The sequence below is a fragment of the Conger conger genome, chromosome 7, assembly GCF_963514075.1.
Source record: "Conger conger chromosome 7, fConCon1.1, whole genome shotgun sequence".
Classification (NCBI taxonomy): Eukaryota; Metazoa; Chordata; class Actinopteri; order Anguilliformes; family Congridae; genus Conger; species Conger conger.
Window position 1 is genome coordinate 19,589,589 of NC_083766.1, and position 16,230 is coordinate 19,605,818.

Sequence of the window (16,230 nt, forward strand, 5' to 3'; positions counted from 1 at the left end):
TAAGTTTTATTTTTTCTTGTGGTACCCATTTCTCAATGGGGGGTGGGGGCAGGAATAAAAAAATAATAATAAAAAAAAGAGAGATTAACCCAATAGTAATGCTGTGGAATGACCTCAAAAGAGCCATACGCACCAGACATCCTAAAAATATGGCTGAACTGAAGCAGTTCTGTATGGAAGAATGGTCCAAAATTTGGTACGGAGGTGCCATTTTATGGTTTTTCTATGGTACCATCAATCTCTGCAATTCTTAAAGTGCAATCCCTGGGTTACTTATGGCCTCTCGCCACGTTCATTACTCTCTGTGGGGCTAATATTCACTTGTGTCCTCTTCCTGGCAAGTTTGCAACCATTCCATATGTTTTTTATTAAATGTATTACCATTACAGTACTAAGTGGTATGTTTAATTGTTCCTGTGTTTAACAGTTTTTTTGTCCCCATTTGGTTTTTACGGCAAAAGTTAAAGCTACAGTTTTAACTTTTGCCAACAGCTAAAGCTAGTTTCAACCGTGGACAATATATGAATTATCCGGAGCTGACAGCACTGTTAACTGTTTGTACCATTTCCAACGCGGAACTATAGCGTTTCCTCTCTTAATATACGTCGACATTTTTTTCATGCTACACCCTGTAAACTAAGTTCAATGCGAATGGATATACATCGTGATTTTTAAGAACAGTTATTACACAGTTACAGTTAATTAAAACGCTTAATGTCATTTATTTTTCAGTAACATCAAACCTCCAACAACTATGGTCTCAAAATGTCCTTCTTAAACATTGGTTCGTTTGGCATCCAATCATACTCGGCCAAATCGAAAGTTGACCCATTCCCCTCCTTCGTTTTTTTCGTGAAACAGGGATGTAATTGCCAAGTTACACTTAGCAGTCATTGCTTGTTGTGTGTTATCACCCAAGATAATATGATTCCAAAATATGACTGTCCAAGCATATTTAAAACAATAAGTGCCTTACCTATTCGTTTCTGCCTCGTCCTGGTTCTAGTGCTGTGCAAAAAATCTACTTTTTGCGAGTCGCACAAACTTAGCCCTGAGAAATGTGTTGTATGGGGTCCGGGACTCGACCCCGAAGTTGTATTGCCCGTTCGATACTTTTACATTCAGGCAGTGAACTCCGCGGGAATAAACTTCACAAAGACTCCAGGTAAACGACTTCATTTCTGTATATCGACTTTCCCCAGGGGAAACTAGATGTAGTGTTGAGTTGATAGATAGGTAGGTAGCCACAACTATGCAAACAAATGAAATTCGCATAAAAAGGAACCAATGCGTATTGGAACTTTGAACGACTATTATATATATATTGAATATATGCAACTACTCTTGTTGATAGCCCAAGTATTGGTTTCTTAATAACGTGTTAAAAGCACAGCAGAACAAAGCTAAATGTAAGTTATTTTTTGCCTCTCTTGTTCTAATTCTTAGGCTATAATTAGAATGAATTTAAAATGAATTACTTGGCTACACAAATCAAAATGGCTTTCACAAATCAACGAATTGTTCTGCCAAAACGTGTACTGCTCTTATTATTATTCCTGAAATAAGCGCCATTCCAGGTTTGATGGGCTGTTCTGGCTCTTCTTGGTAAATATTTTGAGGTGGGAGGTTGTGTCACAGCTACCAGTTGTCCCCAGTTTGTGGTTCAAGTATTTACGGTTATGATCCAGGTAAAGATTCATTTCGGGTGCGGATTTCCTCGCTGTCTCCCGGAGAGCACATCCGCATCCATGTTCCACAGCCCCTCGACCGTGCTGATGGCTCCTTTCTCATGAGATACCGGCTGTATGGCAGTGCTTCCAATGGGCTGAAGGTGGAAGTGTTTTGTGAGGATAAGCCCGTTGGCCATTCTCCCTATATCCTACCAGGTAAAACCACTGCAGCCAATAAAAGCTGGCATTACATCTTTCAGTAGCCCTATCTAGTTAGAACACCTTGCAGAAGCTCAACTGCTTTGTTCATCACCCTGCGCTATTGTCATTCAGCTGAAAAGAAAGGTTCCTACATTTGGTCTGAAATGTGTATGAGGGTAATAAAAAAGTGTTTTTAAAGGGATCTCACAGTTGAGGGCTCGCTTTGTGCATCATTTAATTGGTGAGGAGCGCAGGAAGTTCTGAAGTAGTCAGCCACAGCTCAAAAGTAGCCAGGTTGGGGTTATTATTGTCTGTTTTGTCTTTCTGTTTGTCTAGTTGCACATGACACTTATCATTGCATGTCAACTCAATTGTCAGTGTAAATAACTTCATTTTTAGTAAACTAAACTAAAAAGTAAGCTCTTCAGCTCAAGACATGAATTTGCTTTGCTGCATAATTGGTGAAAACATTGAGACAGAACTGAGAAAAGTGGGGATGTTTCTCTACTTAATCAAATTTAGGGTGGGCATGACATCAACAGCAAATTTGGGCTAGACAGCGCTGTGGCAGCGGGGAATAATCTCTTATGCATGAAGTAGGCTTTAGACTGTGTTGTTTTCATTTGACCAATTGTGGTTCAAAAAACAAAAAGTTAACAAAAAACAAGCTAAATTATCTAGCATAGAAAATGGGTAGGTTACTGGAGCAAACCGTAGGAAGGAAGTGGTGTTTAACCTGCCTCCCAAAGCAGACTCAAGAGGCAAGTAGCTTACGTCTCAGTCACTTAAGACGGGTGCTGGTGTTATCTCTAACACAATTTTTGATTTCTGCATTGGTCACTGTAACTTCCTGCCTCTTCTTTCTGCAATGATACCTATGGTACGTAGCAGTGCCATCTGCTGTAGTGCTATCGACGGTATAGATCAGTTACATCTATTACTCCTCCAAAGGTCCAGTGTACCATGAGTACTGTGATTGCCCAGAGGCCGACCCTCCTGTCTGGCTGGGCAACCTGGCTTGCCCTGCCCAAGAGCCTCAGATCCTGAAGGACTTCAGCAGCTTTCCCATCATAGACTTACAGCGCCTTCTAAAAGAGGTCCCGCATCGCTTCACCCAGAGAGGAGGCCTCATCCACTATACTATCTTCAACAACAAAGTCTACCGCCGTGCCCTGGGTAAATACACAGACTTCAAGATGTTCTCAGATGAGATGCTGCTCTCTTTGTCCAGGAAGGTGAGTCTGAGGCATATTTAAGGGCAGTGAACAGTGCTGGCTGAGCACATATGTCTTTAATGTTCACAGCATTCATTTGATGTCAGAATTTTTTTTTCCCCAAGTTTAACTTCCAACCACATCTCTGTTGGTTCTTGGTGGTCAGTCTACAGTATGCTAATAGTCATGGTATATAATGTGCTAAACATTGTGATGTGAGCCGGTCGGTGTTCTTTAGGTTCGGCCTTATTTCTGTAGTGTTGTGAAACCAGGTCTTAATTTTCTCTTTCCCTACACTGCCCACAAGGTGCGGTTGCCTGACGTGGAGTTTTACATCAATGTGGGAGACTGGCCAATGGAGGCACGGAAGGTCAACGATACCCCTGGGCCTCTGCCAATCATCTCTTGGTGTGGCTCTGCAGACACACGTGACATCATCCTGCCAACCTATGATATCACCCATTCCACTCTGGAGACCATGAGGGGTGTGTCCAATGACCTGCTTTCTGTCCAGGGGAACACAGGTGAGAGAAACAGAGGGCGCTAGCCTGTTCTTTTCTGTTCATAATGTGCAGGCTCTCATTTGCTGATACCCTGTGTGTCCCAGGCCCCCCTTGGGTTAACAAGACAGAGCAGGCTTTTTTCCGTGGAAGGGATAGTCGTGAGGAGCGCCTTCACCTGGTCACTCTGTCCAGGGAGAACCCGGAGCTGCTAGATGCTGGAATCACTGGATACTTCTTCTTCCGGGAGAAGGAAAAGGAGCTGGGAAAGGCACCACTCACTGGCTTCTTCAACTTCTTCAAGGTGAAACAGCCCAAACCTATGTCTGATCATTAACTCTGAGGCCATCTGCAGTAGCGTACTGTATTGAAGACCTCAGCATTAAACTGAGAACATGAGTTAACCAAGACTCTTGCTCTCCCTTTCTCTCTCTCTAGTACAAATACCAGGTGAATGTGGATGGTACTGTGGCAGCATACAGGTTTCCTTACCTGATGTTGGGAGACAGCCTTGTTCTCAAACAGGCCTCTCCTTATTATGAGCACTTCTACACACAGTTGCAGTCAGGAAAACATTATGTACCTGTGCAGAGGAGTCTGTTTGACCTCATTGACAAGATCAAGTGGGCCAAGGTGAGGCAGACCACATGTTCTCAATAGTCTATAAAGATCTCATTGCTGATCTGCCGTCTGTCAGTGTAACTAACTGTGAAATTGTGTATTTGTCTGCTGTTTTGCTGTTCACAGAAAAATGATGCAGAGGCACAGAAAATAGCCAGAGCAGGGCAGATACTGGCTAGAGAGCTACTGCAGCCCAGCAGGCTGTATTGTTACTACTACACTGTGCTGCAGGTACTGTACTCGCAACCAACAACCACATTTTCACTTCTAATGACATAAGAATACAAGGTAGGACATGATAAAAGGTTATGAGAAGTGTAGAGTGCAGCTCATGACTTTCAACATTGAATAAGCCTCTTTCCTGCTGCAGATGTACGCAGAGCGCCAAGCCAGCCGACCCACAGTGCATCAGGAGATGGAGCTAGTTCCCCAGCCATCAGACCACACTGCCCTCTGCAGGTGTGAGCGGGAAGCAAATGGGGATGGGCCTGCTTCAGGGAAGGATGAGCTCTAACACAACCATGGAGAATGTGGTGGGCAAACAACTGTGTTACAGAAGACCTACAATGTTTGGAGCCTGTGATCGGTTTATATCGGGAGTACAACTTGTAGTGTTTTTGTTAAAAGGTTAGAGAGTGTCCAGCTACTTGTAGGCTTTGTGTCTGAAGGCAAACTTTACTTCAGCTGCTTCAGACAAAGTTCCTGTGATAATCTCCTAGAATGAGAACTCTTAATGGTAAGCCAATTTTTCTTCATAGGCCATGGCTTTATGAGGATGAAATGCTAGCTGACTTCACAAATGTCCTGGGCGCAACCACCCCTTCCCCCAAAACTAAATTCACCAAGAAACACCCATTTCCCTGCAAATGCGGGATAATGAGGGAATTTGATGGGTAAAGATTGGCAGCATTATGAAATGTAAGTGCCTTTATTACAGAGCTTCACCTGTACCTTTATTCCGTATAGTTTTCTCTTCAAACCCAAAACCTGTGGTACACCAAGGTGGCCTGTGTGAGTTGATGTTGTCTTGTATGCAGCGATGCAAGAATGACTAAATTCTCAGGGTTTATCTGACCATTTCTTCTTGTGTGTATTTTGGTGTGTATGTGCTTTTTTTTTTTTTTTGGAACTGTATTTTGGATGTTTACTTTTTCAGTATTTCAACTAGCATAAACAGTATTTTATGTATTTTAAAGATTCTGGCCTGATTGATTTGTTATAGCAAAATCGGTTTAAGTAAGAATGAATTTCCAATTGTGTAATTATGTTTCTCTTAACACACAGATAAGAATATTGCTGCCATCCTTAAATCCAGTGTTTGGATGTAAACATGGAATAAACAATAAACATTATTATTGTTTAATAATCCAGCATTCATTGATGGAATGATTCCATAACCTGGAATTCACTCGAATCAAAAGTGCACAGTCCTAATTAAAAAGCTAAGATCACCATTATGCCACATTCTGCCCTTATGTAAATTCTTGTATTTGATGTCATTGTAATTGAAAGTAATTGAATAGCTGCTTTTAGAAATATTTCATGCTGTAAAGACCCCTGGATGTGTTTCACTTGTATTTAGTGTAATATCCAAATGTTTAGACACAACACAAGTATCTTTCTATTGGATTCCCATTACCTGAATATTTTGTAATTGCAATATTTATTTTACAAACATATACTTTGTCATTTAAAAAAAAGAAATGTTGTTACAATAAATCTATTTTGCAGTCTTTTTTCTGTCTATGCATATTCAATTGCAGATGCTGTAATAACTAGAGGTAAATGGGGAACTTGACAATAAATGGGTATGATGAAAATGTGAAGGATACTGCACAACCAAGATGATTGTTACTAGGGCACACTAAGTTCAGTAAATCCCAGTATGGCTCATTATCAGTTCACTGAAATGCTGACAATAAGGCTTAGTGCACCTTATCAAATCTTTAATATATGGCTTTAATATTTATGGTCTCCTTGAGCTCTAAAATGATAGCTTGAAGTTCTTTAAAAATAGTTTCCTTGAACGTTGTATACAATTAAAAAAGTGTTGCAGATTTGATTAAAGTTGGAAAAAGATTCTTTTTTTTGTACAAGCATTTGTCACCATACTTTTTAAAATTCCCACACAACATAATACCACTAATACAGCTGTCAACAAAGCAGTCATCAAATCCAGGAAGGACCAGTGTCCACGGTATTTCTGCAGGTAGTAAGTGCTTCATTTAAGTCAGTATTACAGTAACTAAAGGGTCTACTCACCATGTGTGCTGACTGAAAGGAAATCAAAAAATGTTCAGATATTATGTAGCCTAACAAATATACCAACTGATTTCATTCAGGACCATACTCTGCTCAAGGGCTCCCTCTCTTGGCAAAATGTAGAATAATGATCATATTTCATTGGGAAATGGCACACTGTATCGAATATTTCATCATATCCTTCAACAAACTTTCGCGTTACAGACATTTTCCAAATGTTTATGTTCATGTACATATTCAAGGAATAAGTAGTATTTTTTGTGTTGCAAAAGAGGGGGCACCCGGATTTGAACCGGGGACCTCTTGATCTGCAGTCAAATGCTCTACCACTGAGCTATACCCCCGTTGTTGCAGCCTTACAATATGGGTATATAAAACCATGGCACCGCGACTACGTTTTAGTCGTTATTTCCTTGCGGTTTTTAGATATACTCGTCCAACTTCACCAACTGACAAAATCCAAAAGATTATTATTTATGAGTTATCTAGAGCGCCGTACAGCTATTGCGTTGATAATGTCGAATTAAAGTCAAATTCCACAGCAAAACAACATTTAGCTAATTTAACAGATCAAGGCGTAACTGATCAATTGTCTGTGTGGCTGGACCCATCTCTGTAGACTTATCGGCAACGAAAGCGCACATTTTGGTAGAAGCATAGGATAGGCAGCATGATAGGCCTAGTGATAAACTACAGCCGGTAGACATTGGAGTAATATCAGATTTCACCTCCAGGGAACGTCATGAGTACTAAAACAAAGTTGACTGAATGGTGTGTGTTCCTGTATTGTATTACCAAAGCATGCCACCGCATCTGTGAAGCACAGTGGTGGGGGTGTTATGGCCTGGGCATGTATGGCTGCCTAAGGTACTGGATGATATAACTGCTGATGGTAGTAGCACCATGAATACTGAAGTGTATGGATGTATCTCATCTGCTCAAATTCAAGCGAATGCCTCAAAACTCATTGGCTTCATTCTACAGCAATACAATGATGCCAAACATTCTGCTAAAGCAACAAAGGAGTTTTTCAATCACTTGATCTCAACCCAATTGAGTATGCCTGTCATGTGCTGAAGAGAGAATTTAAGGGGACTAGCCCCCAAAACAAGCATGAGCCAAAGATGGCTGCAATACAGGCCTGGCAGAGCATCACCAGAGAAGACACCCAGCAGCTGGTGATGTCCATGAACTGCAAAGTTATTATTGCACATTCTTAACATTGCTGTGTCCCAAACGTTATGGTGCCCTGAAATGGGGGCATAAATATATATGTATGAATCCTGCTGTAATTTCTACATGGTGAAACCAAAATGTGTAAAAATTCCCTTTTATTAAAATCTGACAATGCGCACTTTAACCACATTTGTTTATTACAAATCTCTTTTGGCAAATGAGTAAATTAAAGCCTTTGTCCTAAATGTTATGGAGGGCACTATTTTCTCCACTAGCGAATACCACTCTGTCTCAATCGCCAACCCCATTAACCTCCACATTGTTATCGTTTATCGCCCTCCAGGGGCCCCTGGTAAGTTTCCTCGATGAGCTGTGGACACCCTACTCAGCTCATTCCCTGAGGATGGCACCCTGCTGATCCTCCTGGAAGCCTCTCACTCTGCTGCCTTCCTACCACTACTCCACTCCTTCAAACCGACCTCTCCCTGTGGTATTGCTACTTGGTCGTTCATCTGATTATTGAACAAGGGTTCAAGTTTCTATCTATGTGATCACTCCACCATACTTCCCCCTCAAGAGCTTTCAGCGCACTTGTCCCTGGTTATGATTTGCACATTACTGTACGTAACCCTGGATAAAAGTGTCTGCTAAATGTCCTCGTCCTTGGGCGACTCATTATGCACTGTCCATTTTAATATTTTTGTGAAATAAAAGAAACATTTTACATCAGCTGAAGCATACAGAAATATATTGTCCACCAATATTCAGAGAAATGCCACCAAATTCATTGGATAGAGGTTTATTATGCAGCAAGATAACATCGCAAAACATACAACAAACTTAACTAAAGTGGCATATCAGGAAGAAAATGTTGATTTTATATAATCCAATCAGTTGTCAGATTTACGCCCCATTGATAATGCTTTTTATTTGCTCTAAAGGAATCTGAAGCCTGAAACCCCAGCAAACACATAATCTGAAAGAGGCAGCAGTAAAAGCTTGGTAGAATATATCAAACAATTACATCAACACATCAAAAATCTAGTCAATGCAGCCATCAAATTTAATGGAGATGTAATTAAATATTGATATTCTATGTCATTACATTCATCAAAACTTACTTCAATGAATGGCATTGTTAAAATACAGCTCAAGGGACCTCATGCAAGAACTACTTGTACGAACAGATTTGTAAAAAAGTAAGAGAAATTCACAATAAGAATATAAAAATGGTTCTTGCGTGAACATTTAAGAAAACATAAGAAACAAATGCATTGCCTAGCTAGCTAGACATGACAATTGCCACAAAGATCCTAATGTTACTAAGAACATTCTAATCTCTAAATTTTGCTCATTAATACATACCATAATAACAGTATTCAATGTAGTTTACAGCCATTTACCTTTAGTCACTTTAAGGATCTGGCTTGTATTAAACTGCATTTGCCATCAGTAGAATGAAGGTATATCTTTGCCAAAATCAACCATTTTTACAGGGATTAGACCAAAAAGTTTCTGCAAAAGCACTTAAAACTTTCTCCAGGGGCTGGAATTGCATGCTGTGCATGGTTTATTTAGGCAGTTACAGAACTTACTGCAAAATGTATATATCAATGAATCAGATCTAAAAATGACTCTATAAAGTGCATACAAATACACTACCTGCCCCATTTACACTATCTTTGGGACAGTGAAGGTAAAACTAAATACATTTTAATTAGGAAATGAGTAATGGAAATAAACTTCCAATACAGTTGGAAACCAATATTTTTACAAAACAGAAATGGTGGCATCAACAAGAAGCATCATGAAAAGTTAATATAAAGAAATGTGCAAATATGTGTGCTGCATGCACTGCACACCTTCCCAGGTTCATTCACACATCCATTTTTAAATGGGTATGATACAATTTTCTCAATTTTATATAGGATATGGTGGGGGAAAAAAAGTGAACTTGGGTTTAGTCTTGGGTTAAGTTGGATCTTCAGTCAAGCTTTTCCTCTTGGAAGTAATCTGCATCATTCAGATAGCCCTGGAACTTTTCATATTGCTGACAGACAGAGAACAATAATTTACATTTGTATTAGCTTGATAAACTGCACTTTTCAGACCATGCGAGTGATGCAAGTATACATTTTAATAATATGATGAAGATAAATTAAGTCAAAATTAATGTTGATCCTGTAAGCAAAAATATAGAACTGAATTATCTTACATGCCACCTGAAAGAAAGCTTAGGATTCAAGATCTTTCCAGCTTTCAGGCTAATTGAATTTTCAGGATGGAGATGGAGAAAAAAAATTAATAAATCTTTAATCACAAGGTTATCAACAACAGTCTGAGCATGGGGAGGAAGTGAAATGCAGGAAGGAAGGGAGGACATACCTGAGTTATCCAGCCACTGGTTTGTAGCTTGGTTAACACCCTGCTGACAGTGTCCTTCACTGGCTCCTCCGCCTCTTTCTGCATGTCCTCCTCCCCCTTCAGCACTGCCTGGCAGCTGCAGAACAGGTGGTACTTGAAATGCTTGAGCTGGTGGTACACCTCAGTGCGGCTGGCGCAGACCGCTCCCACCTGAAAGGCCTGCAGTGGCAGCGCACGACATTCGGTAACTCAAGAGACCAAACACCAAAGGTCCACTGACACTAGATGAAAATGAGATGAGTTTATTTTCATCCTTTTTAAAATGTGACAGAAGCCATAAAGTATTCAATCTCTCTATGTAATACAAAGATTACATTAATACTATTAGTACTTGCCTAAATATGAATCTATACAGAACACAACATTTTGCCGGTCCCTCTTTTGTACCTGTGTGTCATCAGGCATGAACTCATCTTGTTGCAGGGTCCTGCTGTCATAGAGCTGTCCGGAGAGACGCACTGAAAAACGGCAATTCCTGTGAAGTTCACAGGCCTGGCAGGATTGCCCCCGCACCCCTGTCGCAATGACCCGCACTTTTGGGTAACACTCTACACGTTCCTATAAGTGAAATATACATAAACTGGTCAGAACCATACCATAAACAATTTCAGTTCTGGTTTACATCACAGCTACTAGCTACCATACAAAACCCAATTATCATTCATCACAGTTACCTGTGGTGCCATCTAAGATTAAAGAGTGAAGGATAGGTCCAGCAAGGAGGATGACTTATTTGGAAACCAGAGAATCACAGTTTTAGCGAAGCCAAGCAAGACCAATGTACCAGAGGGACGGCATCAACAGCAAAAGAATGATAATGACCAAGGTATAGAGAGACTAGATATAGAGAAAAGAAGAGGATTCCAAGGACTAAGCCCTGGGAGACACCTGTTAGAGGAGTTCTCAAAAATATGGTTTGGTGGCACTAGTGTGTGAGCCAATGTATGTATGACATAACTAGCTATGTTGGTATCTATTCAATGAATGCAAGCAGCTACTGTATGAAGCAGGATTGATAGCTACTGTACAAACTTGTATGAACACAGGTCCACAATGGCTTGGAAAAGAGACAGGAATGAACGCAAGATAGTTTTTAAAAATGTCTACAGCATGCATTCTTTCTGATTGGTTGGCAGTGCTCTGTGAAAGACATATAGAAACAAACATCAGGGGGAAATGTATCACTGTATACTGACTCCACTTCCCCTGCTGCAAGTCATTGTTTGCCATTAAATATCCAATGTTTATGGACATTTAATGGAAATGTTTTGCTTTCTCACTGTTGCGCGTTGGTAAGAACAGGCTGTAAAAGGAGAGAAGGCAGATGAAGGTAGGAGTACTGAATAGAAAGAGGGGTTGGGTTGCTTGGAGAGGGTTGACTGTTGTGTTGGATCTTCAAAAAATAGTCAATTTCAACAAACTTCCTGTGAAAGAGGGTGGCAAAACTTTCTCCAGTGTGGGTTCAATGGGGATGTTTCTGTTTGGAATGGAGTGAACTACTGCATATGCAGTTTTCTGAAATGGAATCAACTCACCTTGTACCTGTCGCTCCAACGGCTTCTCTGTTTTAGGTTCTCCAGTCGCGGGAGAACAGAGCGCTGATCCAGGTGGTAAAGAGAGTCCTTCATCTCCAAGGCATACCTCTTTTTCCTTTTGCCATCTGGTGATGAAATTATGCGTTTATCAAAAGATGAACAATAGTCACTGACAGCAGCATACCCTTTATATTTTAACCTGTTGGACTTCACAATATGAACAAAGAATTACAGACGTTGTCTGCTTTGCTAAAGGAAAAACTCTTCAGAGATCATGCCATTTATTAAATTATTTATATTAGTTAAATAACAATTAAATGGCATATTAAAACACCAATACAAACATTACTATAACTCCCCCTTCTCCTTAGTGAGAGGACAGCTGATTAAATTTACAAGTATATTTATGCCATTTTTTAATACCAAATCAAAATGAATACAGGTATGTTTCCTACTTGCCTTAGTTATGTGTGTGTGTGTTTTATTTCACTCAAAGCTCTTAATTCATTTGCGGAAAAAACTGCAGCATAAATATGCTCACTCAATATGGGTATACGTTTGCCACAACGCTTCTGTACATGTAACTGTACAGCTTACTGTACATGTAAAAACAGTAAATTGGTCTCACCATACAAAGACTTGAGAAATGTCTTATCCAGAGCATTGATGAGAAGGGCTTTTGTCACCACCTGGAAATGTGTGAGCATGGACCCAGTGACAACTGTGGACAGAGACACAAACAAATGGGTATAACCTCTGGCCTTTCAAATATGTATACACACAAATAGAGAACAGCCATCATGTTCCTGTTGTTTTGACATATTTCCCATGACATACAGTGACATTATTCTTCCATAAACATCCAAACAAGATGGCTAGTTCCAGTTACTGTAAATGGGTGGTACAATCTGTAAGAATGAACCATCTGTATATCCCTCTCAGAATGTAAGATTTTTATTTTTTTTAATGCGGCAGGTTTGGTGGCTTGTGTAGTGTGAAAGTAATGTCTTTTTCTCCCTATTTTGCATTGTGTCTGGGTATAATTTCTGTAGTGCCCGTATTGCTCTAGTGTGTAGGTATTGAGGGTGCCATAGCTCACACTGAGGAAGATGATGAGAGAGCAATGATCCTTCTGTCTCCTGCACTGAAGAACCACCCCTCCCTTCCTGGTCATCACTCTCCACAATAAAGTCTTTAAGACTGTCCTCATCTTCATCTTCCTCTTCACTGCTGTGTACTACGCGATATGAGGAATCCTCTTCCTTCTCATCATTGCTACAGCCTTCTCCCTCACTTGATTCCTAGGAATAACAATCCACAAATACACAAGGTCAATAATTGCAGAGCATTTTAATGCGCCATCAAACCCCTCCAACTCATCCAGAATGCAGCAGCTTGTCTGGTCTTCAACCTTCCCAGACACTCCAACATCACCCCCCTGTTTACTTCCCTCTGCTGGCTGCCTGTAATGGTTCGCAACAAATTCAAAACATCGGTGCTACCTTTCCCAGCAGTTAAGGAGTCAGCCCCAGCTTACCTCCAAAAGATCATCAGACCCTACACGCCAGACGTCTTCGTACAGCCACCACAGGACACCAGGTGCCTCCCCTTCTCCGCACTTTCACCACCTGGTCACGACTAGTGCCTGTTCTGGCTCCACAGCGGTGGAACAACCTCCCGGTGGAGGTCAGAACAGCAGAGACTCTGACAACCTCTCCCTACGTCCCTGTAATCTTTTAACTGATTGGTAGTTTTTCAGTTCTCAATAGTATCATTACTTGTGTAACTTGTTTGGTAGGATATTTTTGCTAGTTTCGTCTGGCTATGTAAGCTGTTTATTGTTCTGATGTAAGTGTTTATCATGCTATTGCATTGTGCTAAAATAGTTTTAGATATAATCCATTGCCAGATTTCTTCTGGCAATGGATTATTCGTCTTAGTCCTCATCTTTGTTGTTATCTTAGCACATGAAACTGTACTTTCCTCTAGGGTCTCTGGTGAGTAACTTTGCTGGATAAGAGCGTCTGTCAAATGCCAATAATGTAATGTAATGACAATGTGTGATACACACAGTGTGAATAGTATTTTTCACACACCGGTTAATATAAATTTAGGTAAATTTGTATAATAAAAACTCCATATGATGTTTCTCTCAGTTTCCAAATGATCATGAACACAATACGATGGCGATAAAACCGAAATAGCTAACATAATATTTAATATACCTCCAAAGTTTTGCGTCTGGAGCTTGACGTAGTACGGGGCCCTCTCCTCTTGGACAGTTCCACTAGTTTGTTCCGCCTCTCTCTCCTCTTTGCAGCTGCCTCTTTAGCCTCAGCAGCCTTCTTTTCCGCATCCTGTTTTGCAGCAGCCTCTGTGTCCGAGTCGGAAATGTGGAGGTTCTGGCGTTTTTTAGGCAACAATTTTCTGACTGGTTGTCCCCCCACGTCGCTGTCAGAGTCACTGGAACTTTCAGTGAGAATGGTAGTGGAAGACCTCTTTCGCCGTGACCGTGACACCGCGCACATCTCCTCGGCATCGCTCCCTTCTCTGTTGGCTTTGTGGTCCTGTGCAATTTCCAGCTGATCGTCTTCATCACTTGGATCATTCTCAAATTCACTCTCTGAGCTCGTAGTGGGAGTACTGGTTCCAGATTCGCTATCGTCTAGGCACGATGCAATGGAGACGCGAGTCTTCCTCCAATTGACTCGGGACACATTAATGGCCTTTGAACGTCGCCGCGTCAGTATTTTATTCATGTCTGCATTTGACGTCGAAGTAGCCAACTACACACGTCGTAAAAATAGTTTGCTACTGAACACAATACAGGAACTGCATCCAAATTTAAATCAAATGGATGTGCCTGTATTTCAATTTATATGAAATTGAGCCTATCACCTTCTGCGGTCACAATTTCGCATCCCGTTCTGCTTTCCACACTGCTCTTCTGTACTAGACATGGCCGTCAGAAAATCACGTGAGATTCAAAACTTACGGAAGCCCACAAGGACGACCGCACATCAAAAACGAAAGCATAAAGATTAACGGTGATGACATACAGGCGAAATGGCTCACCATTCGCTAAGTAGTAAACTAGATTGGACGTCAAAAATCAAATTGGTTATCATAAATATCCCACTGCACCGTAAAATCTAGTGAACAACCGTGGTCACTAGAAAGGTGGATACGAACCACAATGCTTTGCGACCCGCATTTCCCCTAACTTTTTTATCCACAAACCTGGGGCACGTTCAGCCCCGACGTAGCAAAACGTTTTTTTAAACAGAAACGGTGGCGCGTTGAACATTCTGTTGCAAACCTTGGGCGGACGTACTGACAGTACAATTAGATCCTATGGCCTGTGAGAAGCGTTCTATGGCCTCTAAAGCATAGGTCTACGTCATTATTGATTTGGGTTGACGTACACCCCCGACACACCTCAAACGTACTTCAAAGCCTGTTGCAAAATGTTGTTCACCTTTGGGAGAAAACATCGTTCAACACAGAAACCATACCAAGACGTTTTAAGGGTTTTGTCACGTTGTTGAAAAATACATTTCCATTTAACATAATAGCACAACTACCCTAATATAACCTAATATAGCAACTGTAGCAATAATCCAAAACCCTGTTCGCCCAGTATATAAGTGTTAGTTATAGGTAAAACGCTATAATGTTTTATAGTTAATGTCATGAACGTTATTTGTAACGAACGAGTAGGTTACAGCCAGTCTATGGACTAAAAAGCGCCAACAGCATTAATCTAAACTCGTGTTTTACGACCCGGTCTAGGGTCAGGTCGTGACATGGTCAAGGATAGGGAGATAGAGTGTAGAATGGGGAGTGGGAACGAAACAAACACTCCAGACCGACGGTCCTGTCTGCCTCGCCAACCCCCAACATAGAGGTCTCCTCCAAGGATCGCCTTCTAAAATAAGAAAGGGGAAATAACAAACAGTGTCCCGTTGGAAGGATGCAATCCAGCTGGAAACACTATACCTTTACCGGAGCCACTATACGGCGAGTAGAGGGGCAAATCAAAGGCATAGTCGAGTGAGGCACTGGGTGGAACAGATCAATAATTGTTCAATTTTCGGATATAAATATGTATACCTAGGGGGGATGTGTTGTATATGTTTACTCTGTGAAAATGTGTTCTTTTACATGTCCCACACATGAAATAAGGCAAGGTAATGTAGCATTTTATAAATATATACTTTTTTGAAAAAGAAAAATGTTAATTACAAATTGAACGCCGTGAGCTGTATCTTGATTCGGCATTGCAAGAGAAAAATGGTGGTTTAATATCTCTGAAGTAGTGTTTTTAAAAACCGGCTGTTAACGACGCAGTTCGATTGCAAAAAACGAAGTCTGCTGTCCGAATTCACTATTTAGTAAACTATATAGCGCACATGGACATTCATTCATTTATGGCCTGAACTAGCCCATCTAAGAGGACAATGTACTTATTCATTAATTTTACCGTATATTGTTGAAAGCAGGGCTTAGCACCGTTATATTATTATGAAAAGATTCATGGTTTTAGTCTCTTTTTAATGACATGAACTTTTGAATACCTCTAAAAAATATATATTTTTACTTTTGCTTTTAATACTGCCGATATACA

At 40.7% G+C, this 16,230-nt stretch overlaps 2 protein-coding genes and 1 non-coding gene across 5 annotated transcripts; 1 reads left to right on the top strand and 2 right to left on the bottom strand.

Annotated features, from left to right (window-relative positions):
• The first annotated feature begins 864 nt into the window (after positions 1 to 864).
• poglut3 (protein O-glucosyltransferase 3) lies at positions 865 to 5,543 on the top strand. Of its 3 annotated transcripts, none has more exons than XR_009709189.1 (9): positions 865 to 1,165; positions 1,689 to 1,886; positions 2,823 to 3,106; positions 3,393 to 3,609; positions 3,693 to 3,889; positions 4,024 to 4,218; positions 4,333 to 4,437; positions 4,577 to 5,124; positions 5,491 to 5,539. XR_009709189.1 is itself a non-coding variant. In XM_061249095.1 (9 exons), exons 1-8 carry the CDS (start codon positions 925 to 927, stop codon positions 4,718 to 4,720), a joined length of 1,581 nt encoding a protein of 526 aa, XP_061105079.1. In that variant the 5' UTR covers positions 865 to 924; the 3' UTR covers positions 4,721 to 4,739; positions 4,965 to 5,543. The 3 variants fall into 3 exon arrangements, 2 of the variants coding, with proteins under 2 accessions (XP_061105079.1, XP_061105078.1); XM_061249095.1 differs by having other exon boundaries at positions 4,577 to 4,739; positions 4,965 to 5,543; XM_061249094.1 differs by having other exon boundaries at positions 4,577 to 5,543.
• A 1,197-nt stretch (positions 5,544 to 6,740) lies between these two features.
• On the bottom strand, positions 6,741 to 6,812 carry trnac-gca (transfer RNA cysteine (anticodon GCA)). The gene has a single exon. It is a non-coding gene; the product is annotated as a tRNA-Cys (tRNA).
• A 1,615-nt stretch (positions 6,813 to 8,427) lies between these two features.
• Positions 8,428 to 14,850, bottom strand: ccdc82 (coiled-coil domain containing 82). Its single transcript, XM_061248440.1, has 7 exons — positions 13,829 to 14,850; positions 12,703 to 12,904; positions 12,232 to 12,324; positions 11,604 to 11,728; positions 10,456 to 10,626; positions 10,030 to 10,227; positions 8,428 to 9,694 (listed from the first exon to the last, which is right to left on the bottom strand). The coding sequence occupies exons 1-7, from the start codon at positions 14,360 to 14,362 to the stop codon at positions 9,629 to 9,631; spliced, it is 1,389 nt and encodes a 462-aa protein (XP_061104424.1). The 5' UTR covers positions 14,363 to 14,850; the 3' UTR covers positions 8,428 to 9,628.
• Positions 14,851 to 16,230: the final 1,380 nt, after the last annotated feature.

Excerpts from the sequence above, each read along its gene's own strand:
- poglut3 (XM_061249094.1), top strand. The coding sequence starts at position 925 with ATGATTCCAAAATATGACTGTCCAAGCATATTTAAAACAATAAGTGCC. Across the intron at positions 3,610-3,692 it reads TTCTGTCCAGGGGAACACAG|GCCCCCCTTGGGTTAACAAG; the intron begins GTGAGAGAAACA and ends TGTGTGTCCCAG. Across the intron at positions 4,438-4,576 it reads ACTACTACACTGTGCTGCAG|ATGTACGCAGAGCGCCAAGC; the intron begins GTACTGTACTCG and ends TTCCTGCTGCAG.
- ccdc82 (XM_061248440.1), bottom strand. The coding sequence starts at position 14,362 with ATGAATAAAATACTGACGCGGCGACGTTCAAAGGCCATTAATGTGTCC. Across the intron at positions 11,729-12,231 it reads ATTTCTCAAGTCTTTGTATG|ATGGCAAAAGGAAAAAGAGG; the intron begins GTGAGACCAATT and ends TTTCATCACCAG. Across the intron at positions 9,695-10,029 it reads CCAGTGGCTGGATAACTCAG|CAATATGAAAAGTTCCAGGG; the intron begins GTATGTCCTCCC and ends TCTGTCTGTCAG.